The 22,934-nt window shown below is 41.7% G+C and overlaps 1 protein-coding gene across 1 annotated transcript; it reads left to right on the top strand.

Moving 5' to 3' along the window:
- The first annotated feature begins 264 nt into the window (after positions 1-264).
- On the top strand, positions 265-1,731 carry LOC123399441. The gene is made up of 2 exons (XM_045093852.1): positions 265-960; positions 997-1,731. Exons 1-2 carry the CDS (start codon positions 265-267, stop codon positions 1,729-1,731), a joined length of 1,431 nt encoding a protein of 476 aa, XP_044949787.1.
- The last annotated feature ends 21,203 nt before the right edge of the window (positions 1,732-22,934 follow it).

Below are 22,934 nucleotides of genomic sequence, written 5' to 3'. Positions count from 1 at the left end.
ACGAGATTTACAATACAAATAGATCGACTTTTTTTTCGTGGATCATGACATGATGTGCATTTAGGTGCTTGTATAAAAAAACCGAACTACACAACCAGGCTACGGAATGGCGCCGGACTCCAATCCGTACACGAATCGGATCAAGCTACTACGTGATGAAGGCGATCCATGCATGCATCTGTAAATAAATACAGTACGCAATTTACCCAGCAGGGGCCAAAGCCACCAACCTGCTCCTGCTAGCTCTACGACCAACCTCCTACCATGGCCACAGCCGCCGCCACCCACGCTGCGCTCCGCGTCGGCATGAAGTTCAACCCTACGCCCAAGGACGCCGTCGACTTCTACCTCCGGCGCCGGGTCCTCGGCCAGCCGCTGCCGGACACAGCCGGCCTCATCCACGAGGCGAGGGTTTACGGATCGGAGCCCAAGGACCTCGCGGCAGCGTTCCCTCGGCTTCCCGGAACCCATGAGCGCTTCTTCTTCACGACGTGCAAGCGGCAGAAAGCCGGGCGCGGCCACAAGATCTCGCGCACCGCCGGCGCCGGCGGCTGGACTTCGAACGGCAAGAAGGTGATCGAGAACAACGCCGGCGAGAAGATCGGCTTCCGCGAGAACCTTCGCTACTCGTACAAGGACGAGAGCAGAGAGTCGGATTGGTTGATGGAGGAATACCACATCTGCGGCCTGGACCAGTTCGCCGTCGTCGACGGGGAGGAGTGCGTCCTCTGCAAGGTCTACGTCTCGCCTGGTTTGAAGCCGGGGTCCGTCACGCTCCAGCAATCTGAAGCAGGGGATCGTCTTCTTGCTGGAAGTGGAGTTGCCGGAGCACATGCCACGATGGCCGTGCAGCAGCAAACGCCTCGACCACCACAAGAACCACGGCAATCGCACGTGATCCAGAGGCCAGCGCCGCCGCGTCCGCAAGAAGCAAGGCAGCCGCAGGTGTTCCACAAGCCAGCGCCGCCGCGTCTGCAAGAAGCAACGATCCAGAAGCCAGTGCCGCGTGCCCTTGATAAACGTCGCGTCGCGGTGACCACCACGTCCACGCAGCAAGCGCCCAAGCGGCCGGCGCATCCCATCGCCGAGCCACCGCGCCCCAAGCGGATCCGCGCTGCTGTCCCCGCATCCGCAGCACTGTCGGCTGTCAACGCGGCAGTTCGACAAGCCATCGATGGGTGTAACTCTATGAAGCGACCGTCTTCGCACCCACCGGCTTTCCTGTCGGCGCCGCCGCCTCAGCACCACGCGACGATGAACACTCGTAAATCAAATCACTCGCTGACAAAGGACATGGACGACTTCGCGAGGTCATTGGAGACCGATCTTGAAGTGGCAGCTGACCAGAGCACCATCCAACAAGGAGGCCACCAGAGCACGATCCAAGAAGAAGCTAGCGAAGACGAGCTGGCCAGCAGGCTGGAGTCGCAGCCGCAAGAGGTCGACATGAGCGACCTGTTGAGCTGGTTTGATGCCGACGCAGAAGAGTTGCCAGAGAACAGCGAACTGCACGTCCAAGATGAACAAGAAGGCCAACATGAGCACGAACATGAGCATGCGAGGTCACTGGATGGCTTGGTGGTTGACGAGCGAGGAGACGACTTGATAGCACAAGACTTGTTCGATGTGCTCGACGACATCAGCAATGGCGATGATCTGATCAGTGACGGTGGAGACAAGGACGATTGGCTCAACCTGCCTCTTTCGGCCTACAATGGTATCATGTACTGAGTAGTAGCTAATTTGCTCCTCTGTAATTTTGCTCCTTGTAACAGAAACTGTAATTGGCTCCTCTGTATGTACGTATCTCGAAAATGGTCAAGCTAATGATACTACCTTTGTTTCCCGTACGGCTGATGCTTAATTTTTTTGCAGTAAATAATTGCAGTATGGCTCATGTATGGCCGTGTCATGCTCTGTCTTCGCTGTGTTATGGCTCATGTATGTTCACAGCAAGCCTGCTGTTATCATCAAATGGTGTATTGACACTTGTCATATGTACTGTATTAACTGTATAAACGAGTATGAGAATGACAATTTTTTTAACTCCACAATGACAACTGTATAAACTTCATGAAGTTTCTGTATAAACAAAAATGTGTCTAAAATCTGTATAATCATGAAGTTTTTGTATAAACTTAGTTCAACTGAAAATAAAGAAATATTCCAGCATGCTTAGTTTAAACTACAAGAAGCAATGTACTGAATTCAGTTTGATTCAGCTTGCATTTACTTATGCTTTACATTAGTCACTATCAATTCTAAGTCACTATTTTTATTTCTTTTTTATTGTTTTAAACTATTTCTGCTAAGTTACTAGTATAACTTCTAAATCTGAGTGGGTTGTCATGATCATTGAAAGACAAATGTATTGCCCATTTATTCAAATTGCTATTTATTCCAGGTCTGACTTTAGAGACAGGTTATTCCAACTCTGAATTTTGCAATGCAAACTGACCTTTGCAAATGAACTGAATTTTAACTTTGCAAATTAACAGGTTTTGTAAACTTTGCAAATTAACAGTGCTTTGTTTATCTGAATTATTGCAGTGGTTCTAGACACTGTATTGTACAAAGTAATATTTGTACACTTTGCTGACTGATTTTTCAATTTCAGCCATAACATTTTGCTTACTGTTCATATGTTATTTTCTTTTCTTTTGGAACCATGCATACTCTGTTCTGTTAGTATGTTCAGTGGTTAGTTTTTGCCACACCCACATTTCACATATGTCCAGCAGAGTCTCCATCTGACAAAAAGCAAAAAACTGCTTTAGTTTGGTAGAATGAGTACACTAACCTCCCTTGTTTTTATCAAAACAGCATTTGGTTGAGTATTTGGCCGTGCTACTGCTCACTGCTAACTGAATTTTTTGTAAAAATTCAGTAAACTTGAATATTCAGTAACAAGTGAGTAGCATGTGAGTAAACCTTTCAGTGCCTTTATCGTTGATCACTCCAGAAAACTTTCAGTAACAAGTGAATAGCATCTGCATTTTCTCAGTAAACTTTTGAGTGCATTTATCACTTGTTGAGAAAACTCACTGAAAATTTATTTACTGAACAGTATCTGCAATCACTTGTTTCTCATTTATCCATCTCGCATCACTGGATGATTTGGTGGTTGACGAGCGAGGAGACGACGTGATAGCAAAAGATTTGTTCGATGTGCTCGACGACATCGGCAATGACGATGATCTGATCAGCGACGGTGGAGACAAGGACGATTAGCTCAACCTGCCTCTTTCAGCCTACAGTGGTATCATGTACTAAGTAGAGTAGCTAACTAGTAGCTAGCTCGACGAATAGGGACTGTAATTTGCTCCTCTGTATGTATGTATCTCAAGAATTGTCAAATCGAATGATACCTCTCCCACGCTTGTTGTGGCAATCGGTTGCGGTATATTTAAATGAGATTTCATTGTATGAAAAGTTTATATTTTAATTAATACAAAAACTAAAAGTACATATTATATGCCTATATGTTATACTCCTATAGTTGAAAAATATTTATTGAATAAGTATTAAGAAGCACGAGAACCAAACAGTTGTTCGATGGCAAGTATAAGGCAGTGGTACATCCAACCTATCATAGATCAAACCCACGTCTGGCGCTTTTCTATCTTATTAGAGCATCTTTAATAGACAATGCAGATGCAAAAATACTTAACTTTTGTATTTTCAGAGGCAAAAAAACTGTCTTCAATAGATGATGTAGATGCAAAGAAATTATATCTCCGACTTTCGAAGATATAAACTACTATACCATTTCGAGCTGCAAATTTACATCTCCGAATGCAGAAGATGTAAAACCACCAGTCTCCTGCCAACCGCCAACCGCCAACGGCCGTTCATTCCACTTCCACGCGCCCAATCTTCCTCCTCCCGCTCAGCCTTTGCCGCACCGCCGCCCGCCGCCGCTGCCCCGCCGCGGATCCACCTAAGCCTCACACCCATCGCCGATTTCGCCCCCCATCATACAGCTACGATCGGGCCGTCGTCGCTCAGCTCCGCCCCAACCCCGTATGGCCATCGGCCCGCCGCGGATCCACCTCCGCCTGACCCTCCTCCCTCTGTCACCGATTCCGCACCTCAACACCCGCTGCCCGCCGTCCTACGGCTCAGATTAGTCCTCCGTCGCTCCGCCCCGACCCCCTTCGATCGCCCCGACCCCATTCGTCCGCCTCCCAGCCCCATCGTTGTCCCACTCCCATCGCCGCCCCTCTCCGCCCGGACCCCGCGCCGCCATTGCCACCCCGTTCGCTCGCCGCCGCCCCATTTGCATCATATGTTGGAATTGTTCTTTTACATCTCCAAAATACATCATCTGTTGGAGTTGAGACTTTTGTGGAGCTGCAAAAATGATTTCTATGAAGATGTAAACTTTTACATCTCCAAAATTTGCATCATCTATTGGAGATGTTCTTATGCAGATCATTCTTTTAGTATAAGGTGACATTTTCATCAATCTTCAAGCTTTGCAACTACGATCTGATCTTCAACTGATTATTCTATAGTTATAAAATACTTATTATTGTAGTAGGACACCAATTAGACTTGACGTCACATATGTTAGGGACCGGAACAAACGATTTGTTTGTCCTAAGAGGTTTGATCGAGCGAACCATCCTAGTTCCCTTTGAACGTTCGTTGGTGTTTGCGCCGCATCCCCCCCCCCCCACACACACACAGAAAGCAGGTCCCATGTAAAGCGTGGTAGGCACACAAAAAATGTCATCAACAGAAAATAAAAAAACACTCTTCATACATGAAAGGCATAGAAAACAAAAATTTACAATTATGACGCCCTAAAAATAAAAATTACCATGCTATACTCTATACCAAGCTCTAATTTATAAAATGTCGTCCTCTAATTTAAAGTTTTACCAAAGTACATTCAATAATTATGTCAAGGTATCTGCAGTAAGAAATACCAAGGTCTAATTTGTAAACAACAAGAATAGTCCGGTCTCCGGTGGCAACTTTAAATAGAAGGAAATGCTTATCTAGCTCATGGAAAAATTATAAAAATTAGGATGGTCATAAACAAAAGTTGTTTTTACTAATAAATCATGGCAAGATTTAGAAAAAATTGTCATATGGCAAATTAAAGGGGGGATTGTTTCTTAAAATAGCATTATAAATTTGAAAACTGTTTGTTGCCATTACATAGCAAGATTTACTAAAAAGAACTTGTTTCATAAGATAATGGCAAGATAAATTGCATGGTGTTATGGCCAACAAGTTTGCCATGATATGTTCAAAATAAATTGCCATGCTACTCAAATTTGTCTAACGTGGTTTGTTGAAAAAAAAAGTCCATGGTGTAAAACAAATTTGTCATTGTCCAAAAACAACTTACCATGGTTATGCTCAAAATAAAAAAAAATAGTGTTGTGCGCAATGAAATTTTCCATGGTGTGTATAAAGAAACTTGCCATGGTCGAAACAATATGTTTGGCATACAAAAATTGTAATGTGTAGAAAACAATTTTACTTAGGAAAATGCAAAAAACAACAATCTAAAATTGACGTGTGACAAAGTAGAAACATTGCCAAAATTGTCATTAATAAGGTAGAAATTTTCTAGTGCTTTTAGAAGGATCATTACAAAAAGACCTAAAAACTTTCATGTTTAGAAAGAAAAAAAATGATTTTTCCATGTGATTTCTCATGTCTAGAATTGTCACGTCAGAAGTTTCAATCAGAATTTTAACATATAACAAGTGACATGAGACAAAAAATCATGCAATGATTTTTAAGTTGCTATAATGTCAAAATCTAAAATTTGACATGTGACTACTAGAAACATTTCTAGAAAATTGACATGCCTTATAAACCAAATAATTCAAATTTTACCATCCAATCATGATTTTTTCGCCATGTGAACATTACCAAAATGTTCCCATGGGAAAAGTTTGAAAATTCATAAATTTCCAAGCGTACATTAAGGAAAAAAAGTGTTTTGCCATGATTAAAGATGATATGGCTTTGCCATGTGAGAAAGGATAATTATTTTCTATATTTGCATGTGTAGAAACAACATTTCTTAGAAAAGGCAAAACATAATCTAAAATTTGTCATATGACTGTTAGAAAACAATACAATTTTTTTGTCATGTCTTATATACACCAAATAATCCAAATTTTCCTATCCAACCATGATTCTTTTTGCCATGTGGACATTACAAAAAGTGTAAAAAAATTCATGTGACAAGTTTGAAAGATTCTTAAATTTGCCATGTGGATATTACCAAAAAATATAAATTTGTCATGTATAGAAAACAAAACAAGATATGAAATTACCGTGTGAGAAAAAGAGAATTATTTCTAAATTTTCCATTTGTAGAAACAACTTTACTTAGAAAAAGCAAACCAACAATTATGGGATTGTGTGTTTGGGGGGGGGGGGGGGGGGGGTGGCGATATGTGTGTATACTTTACTTAGAATTTTTTTTTGTTTCCATTACATATCAAGATTTAACAAAAAATGTAATGTGTCGAAAACAAATTTTTTTAGAAAAATAAAAAGTACTAATCTAAAATTGACATGTAACAAAGTAGGAACATTCCCAATAGTTTCATGAATAAGGTAGAAAATTCCTAAAGCTTGTAATGGGAGCATTACAAAAAGACCTACAAATTTCCATGGTTAGAAAGACAAAAAAAAGATATCACCATGTCATTTGTCATGTCTAAAATTGTCATGGGGCAAGTTTCAACCAGAATTGTCACATATAACAAGTGACATGAGACCAAAAAAATGCAATAATTGTTAATTTGATCCAAACTTAAAATCTAAAATTTCCCATATGACTATTAGAAACGTTTCCAATAAAATCCATGTCTTAAAAACCAAATAATTCTAATTTTACCATCTAATAATGATTTGTTTGCCATGTGGACATTACAAAAATGTTTCCATGTGACAAGAAGATAATTCATCTGTTGCCATGCTGACATTAAAGAAGATAATTCAGGGAAATGAGTCTCCACTGTTTTCTCTTTGAGCAAAAGGAGCCTTCACTGTTTTTTTTGGGGGGTGGGGGGGGGGGGGGTGTTAATGGATTGGAGATCGACATCCAAATCCCTCCAGTAAACAAACAAACTGAAAAAAAGGGCCCAACCCATCCTCCCTGCAACAAGATAACGGGCTTATAGAGAAAACAAAGAAACCCGGTCAAATGGAAAAGCCGATTTGCCGTTCAAGGCGATTCCTGTTTAGCACCACAGGCGCCGATTATAGCCAATTTTTGCTAACCGGCGCATGCAGCACCCCTGCTGGGCCGGCCCATTTATTTTCTCTTTTCAGGTATAGCAAAAATTGTGCATGCAGAGAATTCGAACATGAGACCATTTCGCTGCGAGTCCTCTCATGGAACCATCACATCATCAGCCTACTAGTGCAAATTGCTTTAGCTGAATACTTTTATTTCCTTCTTCCGTTCGTTCTTTAAATATGTCTTGTTTAAATGCATGGATTTTCATTTAAATTCGGGTGTCTTTCTTTGTAAATTGATGAACTTTTAAAAGTTAGATGATTTTTCTCAAATTCGATGAACTTTTTTGAATTCAATAAAATTTTCAATATTCATGGATTTTTTGCAAATTCGTCAATTTTCTTCATAATTTATGAACATTTTTAAATTCATGAACTTTTATGAAAATTGATAAAATTAATTTCAAAATTGATGAACTTTTTTCCAAATTTTTGAACATTTTTTAAAATACGATGAACATTTATTTCAAATTGTTGGACGTTTTTAAAAAGTCGATGAATTTTATCAAAATTGGTGAACTTTTTTATAAAATTCAATGAATTGTTTTTCAAATTGATGAACCTTTTTTTCAAATTCGATGAACTCTTGTTTAATTTGATGAACTTTTTTAAAAATGTGATTAATTTTTTTCGAATTCGATGAACTTTTTTGAAATTCAATGAACTTTTTTCGAAAACCGATTAACTTTTTTTTTCTAATTTGATGAACGTTTTTCAAAAGCATTGAACTTTTTATAAAAATTGATGACACTTTATCAAATGTGATAAACATTTTAAAATTTTGATTATGATTTTTCTCAAAATATATGAACATTTTTTCCATTTTGAAGAATTTGTTTTTGCAAAATCCGTGAACTTTATTTTTCGAAAATCAATGAACTTTTTTTACAGCCTGCCAAGGGCGCCAAGCAATTTTTTATGGGCCGGCCGATAACAAGGCGCTGCAGGCGCCAGGAGCCACAATAGCCGCGTGTAGCGCCGTATAGCAGGTCCCGTCGTTTAATTCGTCAAACTGCTGCCCCTTCACACAGACGAGTGACTGAGCAACAACGCAACCGGCAGACCGTTTAATTATTCCAACGCCTCCGGTTTTGGAAACCAGTTTTTTTTCATTTTGGAAAACTTAGTTTTTAAATTTGCTAATTATATTTATAAAATTCGAATTTTGTTCCGGTGTGGATGAAACAGTTCATGACGGATCTTGGAGTTGTGCCGAGCGCACTAAATCCAATAACTCTGTTCTGCGACAACACTCGTGACATTGCTCTAGTAAAGGAACCAAGATTTCACAAGGAGCCTTCACTGTTTTTTTTTGAGGGTGGGGGGGGGTTAATGGATTGGAGATCGACATCCAAATCCCTCCAGTAAACAAACAAACTGAAAAAAGGGCCCAGCCCATCCTCCCTGCAACAAGATAACGGGCTTATAGAGAAAACAAAGAAACCCGGTCAAATGGAAAAGCCTATTTGCCGTTCAAGGCGATTCCTGTTTAGCACCACAGGCGCCGATTATAGCCAATTTTTGCTAACCGGCGCATGCAGCACCTCTGCTGGGCTGGCCCATTTATTTTCTCTTTTCAGGTATAGCAAAAATTGTGCATGCAGAGAATTCGAACATGAGACCATTTCGCTGCGAGTCCTCTCATGGAACCATCACATCATCAGCCTACTAGTGCAAATTGCTTTAGCTGAATACTTTTATTTCCTTCTTCCGTTCGTTCTTTAAATATGTCTTGTTTAAATGCATGGATTTTCATTTAAATTCGTGTATCTTTCTTTGTAAATGATGAACTTTTAAAAGTTAGATGATTTTTCTCAAATTCGATGAACTTTTTTGAATTCAATAATTTTTCAATATTCATGGGTTTTTTGCAAATTTGTCAATTTCCTTCATAACTTATGAACATTTTTAAATTCATGAACTTTTATGAAAATTGATCAAATTAATTTCAAAATCGATGAACTTTTTTCCAAACTTGTGAATTTTTTTAAAATACGATGAACATTTATTTCAAATTGGTGGACGTTTTTAAAAAGTCGATGAATTTTATTTAAAATTGGTGAACTTTTTATAAAACTCAATGAACTTTTTTTCAAATTGATGAACTTTTTTTCAAATTCGATGAGCTCTTTTTAATTTGGTGAAAAAAAAATTCAAATTCGATGAGCTCTTTTTAATTTGGTGAACTTTTTTCGAAAACCGATTAACTTTTTTTTCTAATTTGATGAACGTTTTTGAAAAGCATTGAATTTTTTATAAAAATTGATGACACTTTATCAAATGTGATAAACATTTTAAAATTTTGATTATGATTTTTCTCAAAATATATGAACATTTTTTCCATTTTGAAGATTTTTTTTTGCAAAATCCGTGAACTTTATTTTTCAAAAATTAATGAACTTTTTTTACACCCTACCAAGGGCGCCAAGCAATGTTTGATGGGCCGGCCCATAACAAGGCGCTGCACGCGTCTGGAGCCCAAACGGCCGCGTGTAGCGCCGTATAGTAGGTCCCGCTGTTTAATTCGTCAAACTGCTGCCCCTTCACACAGGCGAGTAAAGAGACTTGCCGGTAACGAGATTGAAATAGATATAGGATACCGACGATCAACTCGGGTAAGTAACATACCGAAGGACAAAGGGAATGGTATACGGGATTATATGAATCCTTGGCACAGAGGTTCAACCGATAAGATCTTCGTAGATATGTAGGATTCAATATGGACATCCAGGTCCCTCTATTGGATATTGGCCGGGGAGTGTCTCAGGTCATGTTTGCATAGTTCTCGAACCCGCGCGGTCTACACACTTAAGGTTTGGTCACGTTTTGGTATAGTTGAGTTATAGGTGTTGGTGACCGAAGGTTGTTCGGAGTCCTGGATGAGATCACGGACGTCACGAGGGTTTCCGGAATGGTCCGGAAACGAAGATTGATATATAGGATGGTTTCGTTTGGTCTCCGGAAAGATTTCGGGCATTACCATCACTGTATCGGGAGTGACGAATGGATTGCGGGTTTTCACCGGGAGGGGCCCACCCAACCGGGAGTGCGCCCAATATTCCAATGGTGGCCCACCAGCCCTTAGTGGGATGGTGAGGCCAACCCAAGTGGGCTATGGCGCTAGGAAAAGAAAACCAAAAGAAAAAAAGGAGGTGGGAAGGAAGAGGAGGACTCCTCCTTCCCCAACCCGAATTGGAGTTGGACTCCTCCTCCTCCTTTCGGCCCATGCCCTTGGGTCTCTATTGAGCCCCAAGGCTAGCCCCTCCCCTACTCCTATATATACTAGAGGTTTTAGGGTTTTTGAGACATAATTTTGCCACGTGCAACTCAAACCTCTACTTCGTAGTTCTTTCTCTAGATCGGTTTTCTGCGGAGCTCGGGCGGAACCTTGCAGGAAAAGATCATCACCATCACCGGCGCACCCTCACGCTGCCGGAGAACTCATCTACTTCCCCGTCTCTCTTGATGTATCAAGAAGGCGTAGATCCTCATCGAGCTGTCTGTGTGCTGAACGCGGAGGTGTCGTCCGTACGGCGCTAGATTGGAACGCATCGTGGGACGACGGTGATTTGAATCAGGAAGTTGTACCAGTACATCAACCGCGTTTCTTAATGCTTCCCGCTTAGCGATCTACAGGGGGTATGTGGATCGGATCTCCCTCTCGTATATGAAAATCACCATGATAGGTCTTCGTGTGCGTAGGAAATTTTTTCTTTCCCATGCAACGTTCCCCAACAGTGGCATCATGAGCTAGGTTCATGCGTAGATGTAATCTCGAGTAGAACAGAAAAGTTTTTGTGGGTGTTGATGTTCGATTTGCTGCCCTCCTTAGTCTATTCTCGATTCAACGGTATTGTTGGATTGGAGCGGCCCGGACCAACATTACTCGTACGCTTACGAGAGACTGGTTTCATCGACTAACATGCAACTCGTTGCATAAACATGACTGGCGGGTGCGTGTTTCTTCAACTTTAGTTGAATTGGATTTGACCGAGGTGGTCCTTGGAGAGAGGTTAAATATAAATTTGCACATCTCCGTTGTGGTTTGTGCGTAAGTAAGAAATGATCATACTAGTTACCCATAGCAGCCACGTAAAACATGCAACAACAAATTAGAGGACATCTAACTTGTTTTTGCAAGGTATGCTTGTGATGTGATATGGCCAAAGACATGATGTGATATATTGGATGTATGAGATGATCATGTTGTAATAGTTAATATCGACTTACACGCGATGCTACGGCAACCGGCAGGAGCCATATGGTTGTCTTTAAACTAACATTTGTGTTTGCAGATGCGTTTACTATATTGCTAGGTTGTAGCTTTAGTAGTAATAGAATAGATAGCACGACAACCTCGATGGAGGCACGATGATGGAGATCATGATGATGGATATCATGGTGTGGCGCCAGTGATGATGAAGATCATGCCGCTGCTTTGGTGATGGAGATCAAGAAGCACAAGATCATGGCCATATCATGTCACTTATGAATTGCATGTGATGTTAACCCTTTTATGCACCTTATCTTGCTTAGAACGATGGTAACATTATAAGGTGATCCCTCACTAAATTTCAAGATAAAATTGTGTTCTCCCCGACTGTGCACCGTTGCGACAGTTCGTCGTTTCGAGACACCACGTGATGATCGGGTGTGATAGACTCAACGTTCACATACAACGGGTGCAAAACAGTTGCACACGCGGAACACTCGGGTTAAACTTGACGAGTCTAGCATGTGCAGACATGGCCTCGGAACACGAGAGATCGAAGGTCAAGCATGAATCGTATAGTTGATATGATTAGCATAGAGATGTTTACCACTGAAACTACGCTCAACTCACGTGATGATTAGATTTGAGTTAGTGAATTTGGATCATGCCACATTCAAGTAACTAGAGGGATGTCTATTTGAGTGGGAGTTTAGTAGTAATTTGATTAGTTAAACTCTAATTGTCTTGAACATAGTCTAAGTCCACTTTGTAATTTTTTATGTTGTAGATCAATGGCTCACGCAATAGCGACCCTGAATTTCAATACGTTCCTAGAGAAAGCTAAGCTGAAAGATGATGGTAGCAACTTTGTAGACTTGGCTCGTAATCTTAGGCTCATCCTACAAGCTGGGAAAAAGAATTATGTCCTTGATGCTGCGCTAGGAGATGAACCACCCGCTACGTCTGACCAAGATGTTCTGAACGCTTGGCAATCACATAAGGAGGACTACTCAGTAGTTCAATGTGCAGTCTTGTATGGCTTGGAACCGGGACTTCAACGATGCTATGAACGTCATGGAGCATTGATACGTCCATTTTGCATCATGTTTTCATGTTGATATTTATCGCTTCCTTGGCTATTATCTCACTTCACGATACTATTCTTATGCCTTTTCTCTCTTATTTTGCAAGGTTTACATGAAGAGGGAGAATACCGGCAACTGGAATTCTGTCCTGAAAGTGGAGCAAAGTTGAGATACCTATTCTGCGCAACTCCAAACGCCGTGAAAATCCACAAAGATTTTTTCCCAATATATAAAAAATACTGGGCCGAAGAAGTGCCGGAGGAGCACCCGGGGGTGCCCACAAGCCTGCACGGTGCGGCCACCCCCAGGCCGCGCCATGGGGGCTTGTGGGCAGCCCACTGGCCCACTGCCCCCCTCTTTTGCTAGATGGAGTGTTTCGTCCAGAAAAAAAATCAGACGGGATCTTTTTCGTGGTTTCGCCGCCGCCACGAGGAGGAACTTGAGAAGAACCAATCTAGAGCTCCGGCAGGACGATCCTGCGGGGGAAACTTCCCTCCCGGAGGGGGAAATCGTCGCCATCGTCATCACCAACACTCCTCTCATCGGAGGGGACTCGTCACCATCAACATCTTCATCAGCACCATCTCAAGTGGGATTTGGTATTCGTTCGGTAATTTGGTATTCGTTCGGTAATTTGATATGTTGTATGTTGTTTTTCCTCTAGTGGTGTTATGTGAACGTCGACTACATAACACTTCACCATTATTTGGGCCTAGAGGAAGGCATTGGGAAGTAGTAAGTAGATGATGGGTTGCTAGAGTGACGGAAGCTTAAACCCTAGTTTATGCGTTACTTCGTAAGGGGCTGATTTGGATCCACTAGTTTAATGCTATGGTTAGACTTTGTCTTAATTCTTCTTTCGTAGTTGCGGATGCTTGCGTTAATCATAAGTGGGATGATTGTCCAAGTAAGGGCAGTACCCAAGCGCCGGTCCACCCACATATCAAACTATCAAAATAACGAACGCGAATCATATGAACATGATGAAACTAGCATGACAGAAATTCCCGTGTGTCCTCGGGAGCATTTTTCCTCCTATAAGACTTTGTCCAGGCTTGTCCCTTGCTACAAAAGAGATTGGACCACCTTGCTGCACCGTTGCTACTTTTGTTACTTGTTGCTTTCTATGAATCTTCTCACCACACAATCACGTGTCACCGATAATTTCAGTGCTTGCAGATATTTCCTTGCTGAAAACCACTTGTCAGATCCTTCTGCTCCTCGTTGGGTTCGACACTCTTACTTATCGAAAGGACTACGATTGATCCCCTATACTTGTGGGTCATCAAGACTCTTTTCTGGCGCCGTTGCCGGGGAGTGAAGCGCCTTTGGTAAGTGGAACTTGGTAAGGAAACATTCATATAGTGTGCTGAAATTTATTGTCACTTGTCACTATGGAAACTAATCCTTTGAGAGCTTGTTCGGGGTATCTTCACCTCGAACGGAAGCACGAATGGTTTCTCCTCAACCTGCTGCACCTACTGAAAATATTTTCTTTGAATTTCCTTCGGGTATGCTTGAGAAACTGCTGGCTAATCCTTTTACAGGAGATGGAATATCACATATAGACTTGCATCTGATCTATGTAGATGAAGCTTGTGGTTTATTTAAGCTTGCAGGTGTGACCGAGGATGAGGTCAAGAATAAGGTCTTTCCTTTATCTTTGAAGGATAAGGCGTTGACATGGTATAGGCTATGTGATGATACTGGATCATGGGACTACAATCGGTTGAAATTGGAATTTCATCAAAAGTTTTATCCTATGCATTTAGTACACCGTGATCGAAACTATATTTACAATTTTTGGCCTCATGACAGAGAAAGCATCGCTCAAGCTTGGGGGAGGCTTAAATCAATGCTATATTCATGCCCCAATCATGATCTCTCGAGAGAAATTATCATTCAGAACTTCTATGCTCGGCTTTCTCATGATGATCGCACCATGCTTGACACTTATTATACCGGTTCTTTTATGAAGAGAGATATTGACTTCAAATGGAATTTATTAGAGAGAATTAGACGCAACTCTAAAGATTGGGAGCTTGAAGAAGGTAAGGATTCGGGTATGAATTTCACTTTTGATTGCGTCAAATCCTTTGTTGAGGCAAATACTTTTTGTGACTTTAGCGCTAAGTATGGACTTGACTCTGAGATAGTAGCTTCATTGTGTGAATCTTTTGCTGCTCATATTGATTTCCCCAAAGAGAATTGGTTTAAATATCATCCCCCTTTAGAAGTCAATGTAGTTAAACCCACTCCAGTTGAAGAGAAAGTCATTGCCTATAATGATCCTGTTGTTCCCAGTGCTTACATTGAGAAACCACCTTTCCCTGTTAGGATAAAGGATCATTCTAAAGCTTCAACTGTGATACGTAGAGGCTATATTAGAACACCTACACCCCCTGAGCAAACTAGAGTTGAACCTAGCATTGCTATTATCAAAGATATTCTGTCTGAGGAAGTTGAGGGACACAATATTCACTTTTGTGAAGATGCTACTAGAATTGCTAAACCTCACGCTAGAGACAAACATAGGCCTGTTGTTGGCATGCATGTAGTTTCTGTTAAGATAGGAGATCATTGCTATCATGGCTTATGTGACTTGGGTGCTAGTGTTAGTGCAATACCTCAATCCTTATATGATGAAGTCAAAGATGAGATTGCACCTGTTGAGATAGAACCTATAGATGTCACTATTCAGCTTGTCAATAGAGATACTATCTGCCCTATGGGAATTGTTAGGGATGTTGAAGTCTTGTGTGGTAAAACGAAGTATCCTACGGATTTCCTCGTTCTTTCTACCGCAAAAGATAGCTTTTGTCCCATCATATTTGGTAGACCCTTTCTCAATACTGTCAATGCTCATATTGATTGTGAGAAGCAAACTGTCACTGTTGGCTTTGAAGGTGTGTCACATGAGTTCAATTTCTCTAAGTTTGGTAGACAACCTCATGAAAAGGAGTTGCCTAGTAGGGATGAAACTATTGCCTTAGCCTCTATTGCTGTGCCTCCTACTGATTCCTTAGAGCAATACTTGCTTGAGCATAAAAATGATATGCATATGGATGAAAGGGATGAGATAGATAGAGTTGTCTTAGAACAATATCCTATCCTTAAGAATAACTTGCTAGTTGAACTGCTTGGGGATCCACCCCCACCAAAGGGTGATCCTGTGTTCGAGCTTAAACAGTTGCCTGATACTCTTAAGTATGCCTATCTTGATGAAAAGGAGATATATCCTGTTATTATTAGTGCTAGCCTCTCAGAGCATGAAGAACATAAGTTACTAAAAACTCCGAGGAAGCACCGTGCTGCTATTGGATATACTCTTGATGATCTTAAGGGCATTAGTACCACTCTATGCCAACACAAGATTAAAACTGATCCTGACTTCAAACCAGTTGCTGATCATCAAAGGAGATTGAATCCTAAGATGAAAGAAGTAGTGAGAAAGGAAATACTAAAGCTCCTGGAAGCAGGTATCATTTATCCTGTTGCTCATAGCGATTGGGTGAGTCCGGTGCATTGCGTTCCTAAGAAGCGAGGCATTACCGTTGTCCCTAATGATAAGGATGAATTGATCCCACAGAGGATTATCACTGGCTATAGGATGGTGATCAATTTTAGGAAATTGAATAAAACCACTAGGAAAGATCATTACCCTTTGCCTTTTATCGACCAAATGCTAGAAAAGCTGTCCAAACACACACACTTCTGCTTTCTAGACGGTTATTCTGGTTTCTCCCAAATACCAGTTGCACAATCTGATCAGGAGAAAACCACTTTCACCTGCCCTTTCAGTACCTTTGCTTATAGACGTATGCTTTTTGGCTTATGTAATGCACCTGCCACCTTTCAAAGATGTATGATGGCTATATTCTCTGACTTTTGTGAAAAGATTGTCGAGGTTTTCATGGATGACTTCTCCATTTACCGGTCTTCCTTTGATGATGTCCTCAACAACCTTGATCGAGTCTTGCAGAGATGTAAAGACACCAATCTTGTCTTGAATTGGGAGAAGTGCCACTTTATGGTTAATGAAGGCATCGTCTTGGGACATAATTTTTTTGAAAGAGGTATTGAAGTCGATAAGGCTAAGGTTGATGCAATCGAGAAATTGCCATACCCCACAGATATCAAAGGGATAAGAAGTTTCCTTGGTCCTGCTGGTTTCTATAGAAGGTTCATCAAAGACTTCTCTAAGATTTCTAGGCCTCTTACCAATCTCTTGCAAAAGGATATCCCTTTTGTCTTTGACGATGATTGTGAGGAAGCCTTCGAAATACTTAAGAGGGCTTTGATAACTTCACCTATTGTTCAACCACCTGATTGGAACTTACCTTTTGAGATCATGTGTGACGCTAGTGATTATGCTGTTGGTGCTGTTCTAAGGCAAAGAGTCGATAAGAAGTTGAATGTTATTCACTACGCTACTAAGACTCTATACAGTGCCCAGAGAAACTATGCCACTACGGAGAAGGAATTTTTAGCAGTCGTGTTTGCATGTGAAAAGTTCAGGTCTTACATAGTTGATTCCAAAGTCACTATTCACACTGGTCATGCTGCTATTAAGTACCTCATGGAGAAGAAGGACGCTAAACCTAGACTTATCAGATGGGTTCTCTTACTACAAGAATTTGATTTGCACGTTGTCGACAGAAAGGGTGCTGATAACCCAGTAGCATATAACTTGTCTAGGTTGGAGAACGTTCTTGATGACCCACAACCTATTGATGATAGCTTTCCCGATGAGCAATTGAATGTCGTCAATGCTTCACGTAGTGCACCGTGGTATGCTGATTATGCAAACTATATCGTTGCCAAATACATACCACCTAGTTTCACGTACCAACAAAAGAAGAAATTCTTCTTTGACTTGAGACACTACTTTTGGGATGACCCTCACCTTTATAAGGAAGGAGTAGATGGTGTTATTAGACGTTGTGTACCTGAACATGAATAGGGACATATCCTAAAGAAGTGTCACTCCGAGGCCTACGGAGGACACCATGCGGGAGATAGAACGGCACACAAGGTATTGCAATCAGGTTTCTATTGGCCCACTCTCTTCAAGGATGCCCGTAAGTTTGTCTTGTCTTGTGACGAATGTCAAAGAATAGGTAATATTAGCAAACGTCAGGAAATGCCTATGAACTATTCACTTGTCATTGAACCATTTGATGTTTGGGGCTTTGATTATATGGGACCTTTCCCAAAATCCAACGGGTATACGCATATCTTAGTTGCTGTTGATTACGTCACTAAGTGGGTAGAAGCTATCCCCACTAGTAGTGTTGATCACAACACCTCTATCAAGATGCTGAAAGAAGTTATCTTCCCTAGATTTGGAGTCCCTAGATATCTAATGACCGACGGTGGTTCACACTTCATTCATGGTGCTTTCCGTAAAACGCTTGCTAAGTACGATGTCAACCATAGAATTGCGTCTCCCTATCACCCTCAGTCTAGTGGTCAAGTAGAGCTAAGTAATAGAGAGATTAAACTGATTCTGCAAAAGACTGTCAACAGGTCTAGAAAGAATTGGTCTAAGAAACAATTGCATGCCTAGAAGTAGATGTTGGACAAGGAAGACAATGTAATGAATTGTGTTTGCTTGGCTCTGAACAGTGTTATATGATTAGAGATCCCTTAGCATGTGACGATTGCTTCCACCTCATATTAGCCAAACCTCCCGCACCAAGTAGAGATACTACTTGTGCATCCATAAACCTTCAAACCAGTTTTGCCATGAGTGTCCACCATACCTACCTATGGATTGAATAAGATCCCTCAAGTAAGTTGTCATCGGTGCAAGCAATAAAAATTGCTCTCTAATATGTATGATCTATTAGTGTGTGGAAAATAAGCTTTATACGAACCTGTGATGAGGAAGACATAAAAGCGATAGACTGCATAATAAAGTTCTTTATCACAGGAGGCAATATAAAGTGACATTCCTCCACACTAAGAGGACACGCATCCAAACCTCAAAAGCGCATGACAACCTCTGCTTCCCTCTGCGAAGGGCCTATCTTGTACCTTTACTTTTTACCCTTGAAAGAGTCATGGTGATCTTCACCAATTCCTTATTTTGCCTTTGTCTTGGCTACCGTCACATGCTTGGGAAAGATCTATATTCATATGTCAACTTGGAGGTAAGTACTCATGAATTATTATTGTTGACATTACCCTTGAGGTAAGCAGTTGGGAGGCAAAATTGTGAGCCCCTATCTTTCTCTGTGTCGAGCTGAAACTTTGATCTCATGAGTACCACGTGAGTTGTAGCAATTGTAGAGAACGAAAGAATGATTGAGTATGTGGATTTGCTTTACAAGCTCTTACTTGACTCTTTCTGGTGTTGTGATAAATTGCAATTGCTTCAATGACTAAAGGCTACCGGTTGTTACTTCTCGGTAAGGTTCTTGATCCATGCTTTACTTTGTGAAGGAATTATCACTTTAGCATGAGAGATTATATGTTGGTATTGTTGTTCTGATCATGATCATGATGCATGCATGTTTGTATCTTGTTTTGTCGACACCTCTCTCCCTAAACATGTGGACATATTTATTGAGCTCGGCTTTCGCTTGAGGACAAGCGAGGTCTAAGCTTGGGGGAGTTGATACGTCCATTTTGCATCATGTTTTCATGTTGATATTTATCACTTCTTTGGCTGTTATTTCACTTCACGGTACTATTCTTATGCCTTTTGTCTCTTATTTTGCAAGGTTTACATAAAGAGGGAGAATACCGGCAACTGGAATTCTGGCCTGAAAGTGGAGCAAAGTTGAGATACTTATTCTGCGCAACTCCAAACGCCGTGAAAATCAACGGAGATTTTTTTTCCCAATATATAAAAAATAGTGGGTTGAAGAAGTGGTGGAGGGGCACCAGGGGGTGCCCACAAGCCTGCACGGCGCAGCCACCCCCCAGGCCGCGCCATGGGGGCTTGTGGGCAGCCCACTGGCCCCCCTCTTTTGCTATATGGAGGGTTTCGTCCAGAAAAAAATCAGACAGGAGCTTTTTCGTGGTTTCGCCGCCGCCACGAGGCGGAACTTGAGCATAACCAATCTAGAGCTCCGGCTGGACGATCCTGCCGGGGAAGCTTCCCTCCCGGAGGGGGAAATCTTCGCCATCGTCATCACCAACACTCCTCTCATCGGAGGGGACTCGTCACCATCAACATCTTCATCAGCACCATCTCATCTCCAAACCCTAGTTCATCTCTTGTAACCAATCTCCGTCTTGCGACTCCGATTGGTACTTGTAAGGTTGCTAGTAGTGTTGATTACTCTTTGTAGTTGATGCTAGTTGGATTACTTGGTGGAAGAGTTTATGTTCAGATCGTTGATGCTACTCATTACACCTCTGATCATGATTATGATTATGCTTTGTGAGTAGTTGCTTTTGTTCCTGAGGACATGGGATAAGTCATGCTAATAATAGTCATGTGAATTTGGTATTCGTTCGGTATTTTGATATGTTGTATGTTGTTTTTCCTCTAGTGGTGTTATGTGAACGTCGACTACATAACACTTCACCATTATTTGGACCTAGAGGAAGGCATTGGGAAGTAGTAAGTAGATGATGGGTTGCTAGAGTGACAGAAGCTTAATCCCTAGTTTATGCGTTACTTTGTAAGGGGCTGATTTGGATCCACTAGTTTAATGCTATGGTTAGACTTTGTCTTAATTCTTCTTTCGTAGTTGAGGATGCTTGCGAGAGGGGTTAATCATAAGTGGGATGCTTGTCCAAGTAAGGGAAGTACCCAAGCGCCGGTCCACCCACATATCAAACTATCAAAGTAACGAACGCGAATCATATGAACATGATGAAACTAGCATGACAGAAATTCCCGTGTGTCCTCGGGAGCGTTTTTCCTCCTATAAGACTTTGTCCAGGCTTGTACCTTGATACAAAAGGGATTGGGCCACCTTGCTGCACCGTTGCTACTTTTGTTACTTGTTGCTTGCTACGAATGTGCTCACCACACAATCACTTATCACCGATAATTTCAGTGCTTGCAGATATTTCCTTGCTGAAAACCACTTGTCAGATCCTTCTGCTCCTCGTTGGGTTCGACACTCTTACTTATCAAAAGGACTACGATTGATCCCCTATACTTGTGGGTCATCAAGCATCTGAGATGTTCCACGAGTTGAAGTTTATCTTTCAGAAGAACGTCCGGGTCGAGAGGTATGAGACCTCCGATAAATTCTATGCTTGCAAGATGGAGGAGAATTCGTCTGTCAGTGAACATGTGCTCAAAATGTCTGGGTACTCAAACCATCTAGCTGAGCTTGGGATTGAACTCCCGCAAGAGGCTATCACTGACAAAATTCTTCAATCACTGCCACCTAGCTATAAGAGCTTTGTGTTCAACTATAACATGCAAGGGATGAACAAGTCACCCGGCGAGATATTCGCGATGCTGAAAGTCGCAGAGTCAGAACTCCGGAAAGAACATCAAGTGTTGATGGTCAATAAGACCACTGGTTTCAAGAGAAACGGCAAAGGCAAGAAGGGTAACTCCAAGAAGAGCGGCAAAACTGTTGCCAATCCGACAAAGAAACCCAAGGTTGGACCTAAGCCAGAAATAGAGTGCTATTATTTCGAGGGGATGTGTCACGCAAAGCGCAACTGCACCAAGTATTTGGCTGATAAGAAGGCGGCCAACGCCAAACCAGGTATATGTGATATACATGTTATTGATGTGTACTTAACCAACTGTCGTAGTAGTGCCTGGGTATTTATACCGGTTCTCTTGCTCATATTTGCAACTCGAAGGAGGAACTGCGGAATAAACGAAGGCTGGCGAAGGATAAAGTGATGATGCGCGTGGGAAATGGTTCCAAGGTTGATGCAATTGCCGTCGGCACAGTCTCACTTTAGTTACCATCAGGATTAGTTATGAACTTAAATTATTGTTATTTAGTGTCTGCGTTAAGCATGAACATTATATCCAGATCTTGTTTATTGCGAGACGATACTCATTTAAGTCAGAGAATAATGGTTGTCCTATTTTTATGAGTAATATCTTTTATGGTCATGCACCCAATTTGAGGGGTTTGTTCATATTGAATCTTGATTGTGATGACACACATATACATAACACTGAGACCAAAATATGTAGAGTTAACAATGATAGCGCCACCTTTTGTGGCACTGCCGCTTAGGTCATATTGGTGTAAAGCGCATGAGGAAACTCCATGCTGATGGGCTTTTGGAGTCACTTGATTTCGAATCACTTGACACGTGCGATCCATGCCTCATGGGCGAGATGACTAAGACTCCGTTCTCCGCAACAATGGAGCGTGCAAGTGACTTGTTGGAAATCATACATATTGATGTGTGCAGTCCAATGAGTGTGGAGGCATGCGGCGGATATCGTTATTTTCTCACCTTCACTGATGATTGACTCCGTGACAGCAGACCTTCCCCTACAACGGCACCAAAAGAATGCTGCTAGCACTCTTCGGCAATCGAAACTAGAAGAATGTTGTTGACGGCCCACCAGCGCGTGGGATCGCAGCAGTTTTCGAGGGTAGAGTATTCGACCCAAATTTGTTGATTCGCTAGACAGGAGGTGAGAGAATACTCTCGAGCATTAGCAGCTGAATTTATCAGATTCAACCACACCTGAAAGATTAGTATCTGCAAGCAAAGTAGTATGATAACAACGGTGTCAGAAACGATCTGTTGATGGCAGACTATTCCTAACTGTCGTATCAATGGCGCCAGAAATTGCCCGTGGACGGAAAATATTCTTTCCCGTCAACGGCGCGAGAAAAAGTATGGTAGCAGGTAGCAGCAGTGTAACGAGTAATAGTAGTGGCAAGGAACAACAGTAGTGACAGTAGTAGCAACTAGCAATAGTAGCAAGCGACAGTAGCAGCAGAGCAAGACAAGTAACAACAGTAGCAAGTAGCAACAGTAGCAAGTAACAACAGCAGCAACAGTAGTAACAGCAGCAGAGCAAAACAAGTAACAACAGTAGCAGCAGAGCAAGACAAGTAACATCAGTAGCAAGTAGCAACAGTAGCAAGTAACAGCAGAGCAAGTAACAGCAACAACAACAGTAGGACAAACTCGTAGGCAATGGGTCGGTGATTTGTTTGGATGATATTCGTCATGCAATAATTATAACACGGAGAGCTATGTGGCTAGCTCCCGTTCGTCAATGTGATGTAGGCATGCATTCCGTGTGTCGTCATATGTGCTTAGGGAAAAGAACTTGCATGACATCAATTGTCCATCCCTCCCGTGGCAGCGGGGTCTAAAAGGAAACTATGGGATATTAAGGTCCTCCTTTTAATAAAGAATCGGACCAACGCATTAGCACTTGGTGAACACATGAA

This window comes from Hordeum vulgare, chromosome 5H (genome assembly GCF_904849725.1).
Source record: "Hordeum vulgare subsp. vulgare chromosome 5H, MorexV3_pseudomolecules_assembly, whole genome shotgun sequence".
Taxonomy (NCBI): Eukaryota; Viridiplantae; Streptophyta; class Magnoliopsida; order Poales; family Poaceae; genus Hordeum; species Hordeum vulgare.
Note: the sequence above shows the minus strand (reverse complement) of the source record. Positions and strands in the feature narration are given on the sequence as shown.